This window comes from Gouania willdenowi, chromosome 18, assembly GCF_900634775.1.
Source record: "Gouania willdenowi chromosome 18, fGouWil2.1, whole genome shotgun sequence".
Classification (NCBI taxonomy): Eukaryota; Metazoa; Chordata; class Actinopteri; order Blenniiformes; family Gobiesocidae; genus Gouania; species Gouania willdenowi.
The window spans coordinates 6,568,215-6,580,428 of record NC_041061.1 but is presented as its reverse complement, the minus strand read 5'-3'; the positions used below and the strand labels follow the sequence as shown (position 1 = coordinate 6,580,428).

At 38.1% G+C, this 12,214-nt stretch overlaps 1 protein-coding gene and 4 non-coding genes across 11 annotated transcripts in view; 1 reads left to right on the top strand and 4 right to left on the bottom strand.

Moving 5' to 3' along the window:
- The window catches only part of adisspb (adipose secreted signaling protein b), a 51,816-nt gene extending 39,978 nt beyond the window's left edge, over positions 1-11,838 (top strand). For 5 of the 7 annotated variants that reach the window (XM_028475162.1, XM_028475160.1, XM_028475163.1 and 2 more), the window contains exons 4-6: positions 998-1,136; positions 1,809-1,934; positions 3,136-4,381. In XM_028475162.1, the coding sequence (XP_028330963.1) occupies positions 998-1,136; positions 1,809-1,934; positions 3,136-3,236 (366 nt within the window). In that variant the 3' untranslated portion in view covers positions 3,237-4,381. Of the gene's footprint in view, positions 1-997; positions 1,137-1,808; positions 1,935-3,135; positions 4,382-4,467; positions 5,594-11,531 lie in introns of those variants that run through there. The other 2 variants (XR_003676162.1, XM_028475166.1) reach the window with 2 other exon arrangements.
- Positions 2,873-2,943, bottom strand: trnag-gcc (transfer RNA glycine (anticodon GCC)). Its single transcript has one exon. It is a non-coding gene; the product is annotated as a tRNA-Gly (tRNA).
- trnag-gcc (transfer RNA glycine (anticodon GCC)) lies at positions 6,218-6,288 on the bottom strand. Its single transcript has one exon. It is a non-coding gene; the product is annotated as a tRNA-Gly (tRNA).
- On the bottom strand, positions 9,878-9,948 carry trnag-gcc (transfer RNA glycine (anticodon GCC)). The gene has a single exon. It is a non-coding gene; the product is annotated as a tRNA-Gly (tRNA).
- On the bottom strand, positions 11,117-11,187 carry trnag-gcc (transfer RNA glycine (anticodon GCC)). Its single transcript has one exon. It is a non-coding gene; the product is annotated as a tRNA-Gly (tRNA).
- Positions 11,839-12,214: the final 376 nt, after the last annotated feature.

The following is a 12,214-nucleotide window of genomic DNA, read 5'->3' as shown; positions in this document are numbered from 1 at the left end:
ATCTATTTGCTTCTCACTTGTTTTGCCAAAGATGTGTGATTAAAAAGAGTTTTTTGGGGAAAAAAAATGAATCCCACGTATCTCAAGCCAGATATTATATGTTCATGCCTTTGAGATGCATCTGAATGTGTGTTTTTAGGACATATGTTTGGTTTAGTTGTGACTTCATTAACTAGACCCACTAAAATGATGTTTTTTAAAACTGTGCCACACATACGGCTTTGTTTTTCCTTAAACAGGCTGGATTATAAATAATCCTTACAGTCCACTGCACATGGTTCAGTTAATTTATCATTGAAAAAACAACAGGCTGCACAGCGTTTGGTGCAAGGCCATGAATAAAAACTAAAGTTTAAAATATATATCAATGTATTTTACAAAATTGCCTGTTATGCCTGTCTTTTTCAACCTTGGGGTCGTGACCCCATGTGGGGTCGTCTGAAATGTCTAGTAATAATTGGTTTAAAACAAACAAAAAACATTACTGGTTAAATTTTAAAAATGTTTTAATTATCATACCTTTTCAAATGAACACACAATAAATATCAAACAACTGTATTCTAGACTTAAATGAGCTTGTCACTACTATTTGTAACACACTTTGATGGACATGATCGAAAAATAATTTCCCCGAGGTCACCAGAAATTTGTGAAATCAAAATGGGTTCACGACCCGAAAAAGGTCGGGAACTACTGGCTTATGTGTTCAGCCTTAATCTTTGTTTTGGTAAATAAAAAACAGATCTTCACAAAAAAATGAATAATTAGTCCACTCTACTGTCCGACCGCTACAGCTGCCGTTTACTTTGTTTCCCAAGTGAAGGTTCCTGACCCAAATTTGGCCGTGGAATTATTTTCTTCGGGTCACCATTTGATAAAGTTCAATTTGAAATGTATTTAGTCTTTAGAGTAGTAGTCTCTAAAGACTAAATGAACTAGTAATGTTCAGGTTTTGGTTCTTCACAACGTCTGAACGTGGTCGTTCTCATTGTTGCAGGTCGGCTTCCTGAAGACGCAGCATCGTTATGAGATCGTTTTCACTCTGCCTGACGTCCCAGCTCTGGGTAAAGACGTGTGTCCAGCTCCCATTCCCACTCGTCACCTCAGGATCACAAACATCTCAGCAGCTGCTGAAGGTGAGCTCGTTGGCACAACCAGCTGTGGGATTTAATATATAGTCACTATTATTGTTATTATTAGTGTTTAATCACACTGTAGTGTGATATCTTATCAAAAACAGAATATATATATATATATGTCTGATATAAAACGATGTTATCCTCCTGTACCGATATTGCAACCTTGAGTATTGGCCGATATTGATCCGATTCGATATCAGCACGAATCATACATATTTTTATGACTTATTTTGTAGTGTGGAATATTAGAAAAGGCTTGATCATGTGACAATAGTCAACAACAGAAGGTATGAGAAAAACTGACCCATTTATTATTAACCAATTGGTTACATACATTTTAACCTTCAACATAATATCTACAGTATTCTATAATTGAATAAATATAATATATATCGGAAATTTTAATGCAGTCCAATAAAATCTGATATTTTGTGTGTGTGTGTGTGTGTGTGAGAGAGACTGACCTTTACATACTATATTTTACTCTGCATGGGCCTCAGCCGATGTTAACAGGTGTGAGTCTATGTTTGTCTCCGTATGCGTGTGTGTGTGTGTGTGTGTGTGTTGACTGTTTTTAGAAGTGCTGAGTCATCCGTCACTTGTTTTCTGTTTTTCCTCTTCAAAAGAGAAAAGCTCATTGCTGGTTTCCCACTGTTTCCTTATTTCCAGGCGGACTGAAGATAACGTGTGAGTACATGGCTCAGCAGGAGGGCGTGCTGTGTGAGGAGGTGCTGCTGCTCAGCGAGACCAACCAGGACGTGTGCGTTAAAGTCCGAGTTCACGCCAGGGTCATGGGTGAGATGATTTTATTCTGAATTCTCATTCATTGTAGTCGCACTGTTTTGTGTTCTCAACAGGCTTTTTCTGTATGTAGCACCGCTGCCCTCTGTTGGTAACAGAATCAAAACCACAACTTCCTGTGTTTGTTTCTCCATCTGTGCTGTTTTAAATATAGCACAACCTGTGTGGGTGCTTATCTTTCATCTGTCTGAGCATCTGTCCAGATGTTTTTGTGTGTGATCGAGTTCAGACCGTGAACTAAACACCGCCTCCACCTCTGCACTTACATCACCGTGTGAATGCTTAGAAAGTTGACATTGGGGTCATTCCATGCACTTTGTTCTCACAAAATTCTGATATTTTTTTTACCAGTTGTTCCACAATTATTCAATAGGCACACTGTAAATTTTTAGTTTGATCGGATCAATACTTTTTGAGATATGGCCAATTTAGTGAAGGGTGTATTATTTTTCTTCCATATTCAGCTTCCAGTATCTCAGGAACTAAATCACATAGGAAACTGAGATTTGGTATAATAATACAGCTCCACCTCAGAATATATATAAAGATCTGTTATACATCCTATATGGTGGACATGCTAGCCCCTCAAAATTGGAAAAAAGTTTGTATTTATTGTATTGTTATATTTTTTCTACTCTAATGTGTGCACTAGCATTTAATCCTTATTCAATTAACAGTTTTACTTAATTATGTACGTTTTCTTTTTTCTTTCCAATATTTCTCGAGTTTCTGTGACAAAAGTAATTTTCCCCTGGGATAAATAAAGTATTTCTGATTCTGAAATTTGATGTAGTGCCATAGTAAACAACCTCCTGTTTTTTTTCAGTTTTTTTTTTTTTTTTTTTTTAATCGTTTAAAGTTAAAAAAGAAGAACTAATACTCAGTAATAATTTATTAAACGTTAAAGGACCACTCATTGTGAAAAAGTATGTTGCATTGGCCGGGAATCGAACCCGGGCCTCCCGCGTGGCAGGCGAGAATTCTACCACTGAACCACCAATGCTTACTTTCAGTTTCGTTTGTCGTTTCCCTTCAGTGCAGTATAGATCACATATTACATACGCATGCGGGCACGATAAATACATGGTGAACGGACACGTGTTGTGGTCTCAGGGTTATAATCTCAGTACGGAGGTGAACTCAGACCGTGACACCAGTCCGTCTAATCACGTTCTTCTTCGCCTCTTTTTTTCAGAGCGTCACCACGGGACGCCCATGCTGCTGGAGGGAGTCCGCTGCATCGGCACTGAGCTGGAATACGACTCAGAGCAGAGCGACTGGCAGGGATTTGACTGAACTTTACTATTTAAGTACATTAACATGAACAGAAACCAACCCGACGTTTGTGGAACATGTGTGTGCGTCATCACAACAAAGACTTTCACAGTTTCACCTGCAAGGAAACAAAAACAAGCATCGACAGTGTCTCCATTTCTCAACAAAAAGGTACAAGTGGTGCTGTTTAATGTCTGTCTCGGGGTTTTATTTTGAAAACTATTCACAGAAGAATCAATTTAAATCAGTTATAAAAACGCCAACTTGTAGTTTCCTGTTTTTGCCGCTAGAGGTCAGTGCCGCATCATAATTTAGTGCAGTTAAATAAATCTGTCCAGTTTTCGGCTTTTGATGTTTTGAGGTTTTAATGAGTTTTTATTGGGTCAGTAAATGTTATACTGTAAATATCAACTTAAAACATGTAAAATTACAACTTTTTTAAAATCCATCTGAGCATGTTTATTTACTGTCAAGCAGAGAAAAACGCGTTTTTAACCTCAATTTTATTTGCTTTAAATGTTTTATCCTTGGTTGTGCACATCTACAGGCTAGTATTTCTGATGAGAATGTGTTAAAATAATTAAAAAATATGGTTGACTCTAGAATAAAAATATATATATTTTTTTTTAACGTACACGTTTTTTGTTTGTTTGCACCTTAAAAAGAGACAAGATGTGCAGCTTTCATTATTGGTGACTAAATTCTATTTAAAAGTAATTTTGTAATGTTTAGAAATTGAAATTTAGTCGATGAAATCAGACATTACAATATTAAGACACTGTTACAACACAAGAAGTGCCTTTCATGGCCCTTTTTTCTTCCTCTCCACATCAAACCATCTCCACGCTCCACTCTTTAATCCCATTACTTCCAGTAGCTTGTTTCCAACATGTCCCATTATGGTTGTAGCTCTGCGTCTTCAATCGACTCCACATCAGGAACCACTGCTCACTGGTTTCCGTTGTAAACTTTCCTCTACTTCCTGTTGGAAACGGCCTTAAAGGAAAGTGTTTGCTGTGTGTTTTCTTTGTTCATAAAATGTTTGTGTGATGCAGATTAAAACTTGATTTCTTGGAGATATGAAGTTAAAGTTTCATTTGTTTAATGAACGTATTGCATTTTTCTTGGTGAGTTTTGTTCCCGGGTGTATACATGTTTTTTACATGTAAAAAAATTAATAAACAATGGAAAAAGTTGGATCTTTGAGGCTCTTTTTGAAGTCACCCCTTTTTTTCATTTTTTTGTGGCTCAGGTGGTAGTGAGTCGTCTTCTGATCGAGAGGTTGGGGGTTCGCTTTGACTTAAGCAGCAGCAGTTTCACACATTTTTGTGACGTCGATATTTGGACCAAAACTGCCGTAACCCCCGTCATCAAAAAACCTGGCGTCATGAGAAACTTCCGACCCATCTCCAACCTCACCTTCCTGTCAAAAGTCCTGGAACGCGTTGTTGCCTCACAAATCACATCCCATCTCAACAATAATCACCTTTTCGAACAATTCCGCACCAAACACAGCACTGAAACAGCCCTTCTCAAAGTGACCAATGACCTCCTCCTCTCATCTGACTCCGGCCCACTCTCAATTCTTGTCTTCTTGGTCTCACTGCTGCTTTCGACACCATCAACCACTCCATCCTACTTTCCTTCTTAAAATCTTTACTTAATATCATTGGCGATGCCCTCACCTGGTTACAGTCCTACCTCACTAACAGAAAACAATTTATCTTCATCAACAACTGCTCCTCCTCCACTGCCCCCCTGTCCCAAGGAGTCCCCCAGGGCTCTGTGCTTGGTCCTCTCCTCTTCACCATCTACCTCCTCCCCCTCGGTCAAATAATTCGTCGTCATGGTCTCCGTTTTCACTGTTACGCCGACGACGTCCAATTATACATCTTCACCAAGTCTATCACCCATGAAACCCACTCCACACTCTCAAACTGTCTTTCTGATATCAAAACATGGCTCCAAGAAAACTTCCTTATCTTAAATAGTAACAAATCAGACATACTTCTCATTGGTCCAAACTCCCTCACCCAAACAGCCTCTGACTTTCACCTCACCATTGATAACTCTACCCTGTGTCCTGCCTCTGAGTGCCGTAACCTTGGTATCATTTTTGATAATAACCTTTCCTTCGACCACCACATCAAACAAATCATGAAAACCGCTTTTTTCCACCTCAAAAACATCTCTCATCTCCGTCCTTCACTTTCCTTCCCCGCCGCTGAAACCCTAGTTCACGCCTATATCACATCCCGCCTTGACTACTGCAATAGCATCCTCTTTCGTACAACCTCCACTCTCCTAAATAAACTCCAATACATCCAAAACGCAGCTGCCTGCCTGCTCACCCACACCCACCCACTCACTCACTTCTTTTCTCTGTCATATTTTCTTGTGGTTTTTATGCTGTAAAGTGTCTTTGAGTGTCTCGAAAAGCGCTTTTAAATAAAATGTATTATTATTATTATTAAAATTATTTTTATCTTTTTTTTATTTTATTGTTTCTGTTGTTTTTTCTTCTAATTCATGTCTGACCTACAACTCTACATTATTTCTTGTAATATTGCTGCTAAAGTGAATTTCCCCTTCTTTTTTCTTGTTTATTCTTTTCATTTGTAATATTTCTGGAGCCTCTGTGACAAAAGTAATTTCCCCCAGGGATAAATAAATTAGTTTTGATTCTGATTTGGTGATTTTATATTAAATGTTAATGTATACTCGGATTAAACGTGAAAAATGGAAGTTGCAAAAAATTATGTTTTCGTCAGCTTGAAACTCAAACAATACATAAGTGAAATAAATAATATTTAGGCAATTTTAGAAAAGCCAGTGCAAGTTATCATGAAAGTGATGTAGTGCCATAAAAAACAACTTCCTGTTTTTTCGGATTTTTTACCGTTTAAAATAAAAAAGTAAGAAAAAATACTTAATCAAGACGCTGTGTTTATATTTTATATATAATTATCTATTAAATGTTAAATGAACCCGAAAAAGGAAGCTGCATTGGCCGGGAATCGAACCCGGGCCTCCCGCGTGGCAGGCGAGAATTCTACCACTGAACCACCAATGCTTGGCTTCAGAGCGATCCTCTCATTCTATCCTAATGGATCGGATAAAGTTCACAGTGTTTAGCTAAACAGCCCTAAACCGTTTCCCATTCATTCTCTATGGTAGTGCTAAACCACTACGAATGTAATGCGCCTTCCCGCCACTGACCCTTTGTGGCGCTGTAACAGCTTCATTCAGACTGGCGAAGAAAACGAGCAAACAAAGGTGTTTGTCCAACAAAGTGACTTTTTGACACATCATGGTTGGATTGTAAGATTGGATTGAAAGTAGGATTTGATTTAATGTTTAAGATGTGGAGGTTTTAAAGTCGAATGAAAGTACAGTCGTATTAGGCAATATAAATAGACATTATTTATGGCCTTTTTACAAAAATCATACTGGTAGGTTAACATTAAATAAATAAATACATTAATCTTTTATTTTATATTATATATATTCCTTAGGTTAAAAATGTTTGGAGAGATTTCTGTATATTCTAGTGGTTCCCAAACTGGGGTACGTGTACCCCTAGGACAGGGGTCTGCAACCTGTGGCTCTGGAGCCTCATGTGGCTCTTTGACTCTTTTGCAATGGCTCCCTATAGCTATGAGAACATATTAAAACAATGAATTGTTATTTCTTACAGAGGGTGTCAATGATAAATGACTGACACTAAATAAAATTGTGATAAGACAATTTGTCAACCATATCAACCATAAACTTGCCTTGCACCTGTGGTTAACCTTTTTAAATCCCTGGTAAGATAACTAAACCAACAAAAACACTTTTCCGGAACAAAATAGGGATTAATATGCATGCTTGATATGTTGCAAGAATCTAGCAATCAGTATGTGTTGACCGACATGATCATGTGTTATGAAATTAAAATTTGTACTACAAATACATCAACCATTTAAAAAAAATATATTATTAATAATATTATTCGATATAATTGTCCAAAAATGTGTAAATAAAGTTTAGTACCATTATATTACTAATAAATTCAAGGGGTACTTCATCTGATTCTGATTTAAAAGACTTAGCAGACTTCTTCTTCTTATGTGGTTTATTGGCGGGTGGCACTCATCAGATAAAGGTGCATTTTCCACCACCTACTGTATCGGGGTATGAACCAGAGTTTTATTCTTTTCCTAACTCATAATAATTCTATTAACAATATCTGTAAAAAAAAAACTAAAAATTTCCAAAATTTCTGAATCTTTAAGGAATTTGATTACCCTTTTCATTTTAACTTTATTCAAAACATTACCCACATTAATCTCCTGACGGTGTAAATCCTGAAGCATAATTTGTCTTTGTCTTGCATATCTACTACATCTTAGGAGAACATGCTCCACATTCACTTGGTCGTTGCAATGCTCACATAACCCTGTATCACGCTTTTTGATGAGATGTAAAGTTTTATTCAGCCTCGTATGTCCTATTCTCAATCTAGTAAAGATCTTCTCTTCCTTGTTACTTCCAGTGGTGCACCTCCTAGAACCCACTGTGCTCTGTATGGCGTATAAATGTCTCCCTGTGTTTGATGAGTCCCAACACGCCTGCCATTCTGCCAAGATACTTCTTTTAATAAATGACTTTGCCTCTGTCCTACTAAAATGTATGTCCATACAAGGTTCATTTGAAGTAAGCGCTTGTTTTGCTCATTTATCCGCTGCTTCATTATCGCTTATTCCTCTGTGCTGGAATCCATAAAAATAAAATCTTGAACCCTCTCCTATGAAGTCTGTTCAAGTTCTCATAAATTTCATTCACCAAATCCTGTCTACTGGAAACTCTCTACTGATCAGAATGAAGGTCCCTATATACAGGTGCGCCACTAATTAGCCTGTACCAAGCATGGGGTGACATTTCATTTCCATATTAAAAGGACAACATAAATATTTACACAAACAATTCTTAACAGACACCATCACAAACAATAACCCTGTATTAATATCATTAATCTTATTTACATCCCCTAAATGATCAAACTACATATTTACATTGAGTTACAAACATCAAGCTCCCCTGTTCCTAGTCTCTGCTTGGTCTCTCCCACCTGGAACTATAAAAAGTTGTCCAAAGCACTGCGGGGAGAGAGCATGCACAGGTAAGCTTGGTTGTAGATCACATCTCAATCACACTCAGAATACCAGAACATATTTAAACGTTTTATCTTTTATGTCACTGCTGAGTTATTTATCAATTAAACCAAAATGTACTTTTTGTGTTTGACTAGATGAATCCTGAGATCCTGTGGCCTGAACCATGTGCTTCACCACCTGTCTTCCTGATTAAATGACAAATAAATTCATTAAACAATACAACAAAATGTGTTTTCTTAATTTAATTAAGCTCTGCAGTTTGTTACAGTATTACAATTGACCTTTTTTAAATTGTAACAGTCCATAAATGTAACGTCACCTCGTCGTTACAGTAGGTGAAGTACGATTTTAGTGGTTTGTGCCTTTATCAAGACCAATTGTTTCATGTTTCTAACTGACGTAATAATGTCTGTTTTAGTGCCACCTACTTCGCTATCCAGACCACCTGCTGACACCTGAAGGAAACTGCATGAGTCACTTGTAGATGGTAATTGCAGTATAATTTTTCTCCATTTGCAATGCATTCATGTTAGTCCATTAAATACACTGGCATACACCGTGGTAACATGAGTTATACTTCAATCATTTACTGACGAATGCTTTTTGTTAACCGATTTTCTTTCCGTCCTTGTCGCCCCCTTCGTGCCAACAGTGAAGCGACCTGTGCCCTTCCTCCTGAGCTGCAGTTTCTGGTGAAAGAGCTTGATAGTCACCAGCAAACTGAGAGGACTGGCTCAGCACCAGGTGTGTATCACAGGCTGATTTTCATATTCAGTTTTATTTTCTCCTTAACAACGTCTACACTGTGGCCCATATGAGTGTTGTAAGTTTCTGTACGTTAGTGGGAACAAATGTAGTAATAAAGTGAATAAATAAATGATGCATTGTCAAGTAAATAGAGTTTATAGGTTTTAATTGAACATGTATACATTGATCTTTTCAGGAACCCTCCCACCTTCTGAGACCTCCTCTGCCCTTCGTACACATGAGCCAACCAACACACAGTAAGATGTCTTCATAACTCTTTGTTACTGTGCCTCAAATGTGTCCTTTACTATACTGTCTATAATACCCAAATTTGTCCATGACTGTGCCTGTAATGAGAAGAATAAAGTGTGTATATATTATGACATTTTAGTTTTGATTCTGAAATGTGATGTAATGCCAGAGTGCACAACCTTTTTTTTTCTCGGATTGTTTAAAGTAATAAAATAAGAAATAATACTCAATCATGACTCTCTCATTGTATTTGGTGATTTTTATATTAAATGTTAATGTATACTCGGATTAAACATGTGAAAATGGAATTTGCAAAAAAAGGTTTTTGTCAGCTTAAAACTCAAAACAATACATAATACATACATAGAAAAGCCAGTGCAAGTTATCATGAAAGTGATGTAGTGCCATAGTAAACAACTTCCTGAAAATAATACTTAATCATGACGCTATGTTTATATTTGGTAACTATCTATTAAAATGTTAAATAAAGCCGAAAAAGGACGTTGCATTGGCCGGGAATCGAACCCGGGCCTCCCGCGTGGCAGGCGAGAATTCTACCACTGAACCACCAATGCTTACTTCCAGTTTCAAACTTTATTTTTGCGTCACATAGTGGAGCAGATGGAGTTCAGTGTTTAGCTAAACAGCCCTAAACCGTTTCCCATTCATTCTCTATGGTAGTGCTAAACCACTACGGATGTAATGCGCCTTCCCGCCACTGACCGTTTGTGGCGCTGTAACAGCTTCATTCAGACTGGCGAAGAAAATGAACAAACAAAAGTGTTTGTCCAACAAAGTGACTTTTTGACACATCATGGTTGGATTGAAAGTAGGATTTAATTTAATGTTTAAGATGTGGAGATTTTAAAGTCGAATGAAAGATTAATTATTATTACGGTAGTATGGATTTTTAAAAGTTGTAATTTTACATGTTTTAAGTTGATACTTAAACCTATGGTCATGAACTTTGGGTCATGACCGAAAGAACAAGATCACGGGTACAAGCGGCCGAAATGAGTTTCCTCCGTAGGGTGGCTGGGCTCTTCCTTAGAGATAGGGTGAGAAGCTCAGTCATTCGGGAGGGGCTCAAAGTAGAGTCGCTGCTCGAGAAGAGCCAGATGAGGTGGCTCGGGCACCTAATTAGGATGCCCCCTGAACGCCTCCCTAGTGAGGCGTTCAGGGGGCATCCCTCCGGAAGGAGGCCCCGGGGAAGACCCAGGACACGCTGGAGAGACTATGTCACTTGGCTGGCCTGGGAACGTCTCGTGGTCCCCCCGGAAGAGCTGGAGGAAGTGGCCGGGGAGTTGGAAGTCTGGGCCTCCCTGCTGGGGATGCTGCCCCCGCGACCCGGAAACGACTAAGCGGGAGAAGATGGATGGATGGAAGTTGATACTTAAAAAAAATAAATATTTACTGACCCAATAAAAACTCATCAAAACCTCAGTTTTGAACATCAAAAGCCGAAAACTGGACAGATTTATTTAACTGCACTAAATTATGATGCGGCAAAAATAGGAAACAAGTTTGCGTTTTTAAAACTGATTTAAGTTGATTCTTCTGTGAATCGTTTTCAAAATAAAACCCCGAGACGGACATTAAACGGCACCACTTCTACCTTTTTGTTGAGAAGTGAAGACACTGTAGATTGTTTTTGTTTCCTTGCAGGTGAAACTATGAAAGTGTTTGTGATGACGCACACACGTTCCATTTGTATTAAGTGAAACCAAAGTGGAAAAAGGATAGTGCATTGGCCGGGAATCGAACCCGGGCCTCCCGCGTGGCAGGCGAGAATTCTACCACTGAACCACCAATGCTTCGCCTCAGTTCTATGTCTAATTCTCGGGTCATTCATTGGATAAAGTTCACTGTGTTTAGCTAAACAGCCCTAAACCGTTTCCCATTCATTCTCTATGGTAGTGCTAAACCACTACGGATGTAATGCGCCTTCCCGCCACTGACCGTTTGTGGCGCTGTAACAGCTTCATTCAGACTGGCGAAGAAAACGAGCAAACAAAGGTGTTTGTCCAACAAAGTGACTTTTTGACACATCATGGTTGGATTGTAAGATTGGATTGAAAGTAGGATTTGATTTAATGTTTAAGATGTGGAGATTTTAAAGTCGAATGAAAGATTAATTATTTAGCCCATGCTGCTGGAGGGAGTCCGCTGCATCGGCACTGAGCTGGAATACGACTCAGAGCAGAGCGACTGGCAGGGATTTGACTGAACTTTACTATTTAAGCACATTAACATGAACAGAAACCAACCCGACGTTTGTGGAACATGTGTGTGCGTCATCACAACAAAGACTTTCACAGTTTCACCTGCAAGGAAACAAAAACAAGCATCGACAGTGTCTCCATTTCTCAACAAAAAGGTACAAGTGGTGCTGTTTAATGTCTGTCTCGGGGTTTTATTTTGAAAACTATTCACAGAAGAATCAATTTAAATCAGTTTTAAAAACGCCAACTTGTAGTTTCCTGTTTTTGCCGCTAGAGGTCAGTGCCGCATCATAATTTAGTGCAGTTAAATAAATCTGTCCAGTTTTCGGCCTTTGATGTTTTGAGGTTTTGATGAGTTTTTATTGGGTCAGTAAATGTTATACTGTAAATATCAACTTAAAACATGTAAAATTACAACTTTTTAAAATCCATCTGAGCATGTTTATTTACTGTCGAGCAGAGAAAAACGCGTTTTTAACCTCAATTTTATTTGCTTTAAATGTTTTATCCCTGGTTGTGCACATTTACAGGCTAGTATTTCTGATGAGAATGTGTTAAAATAATTAAAAACAAAATACCACATCATAGTGGCGCTAAATTAGTGTACAGAATTTGGGTT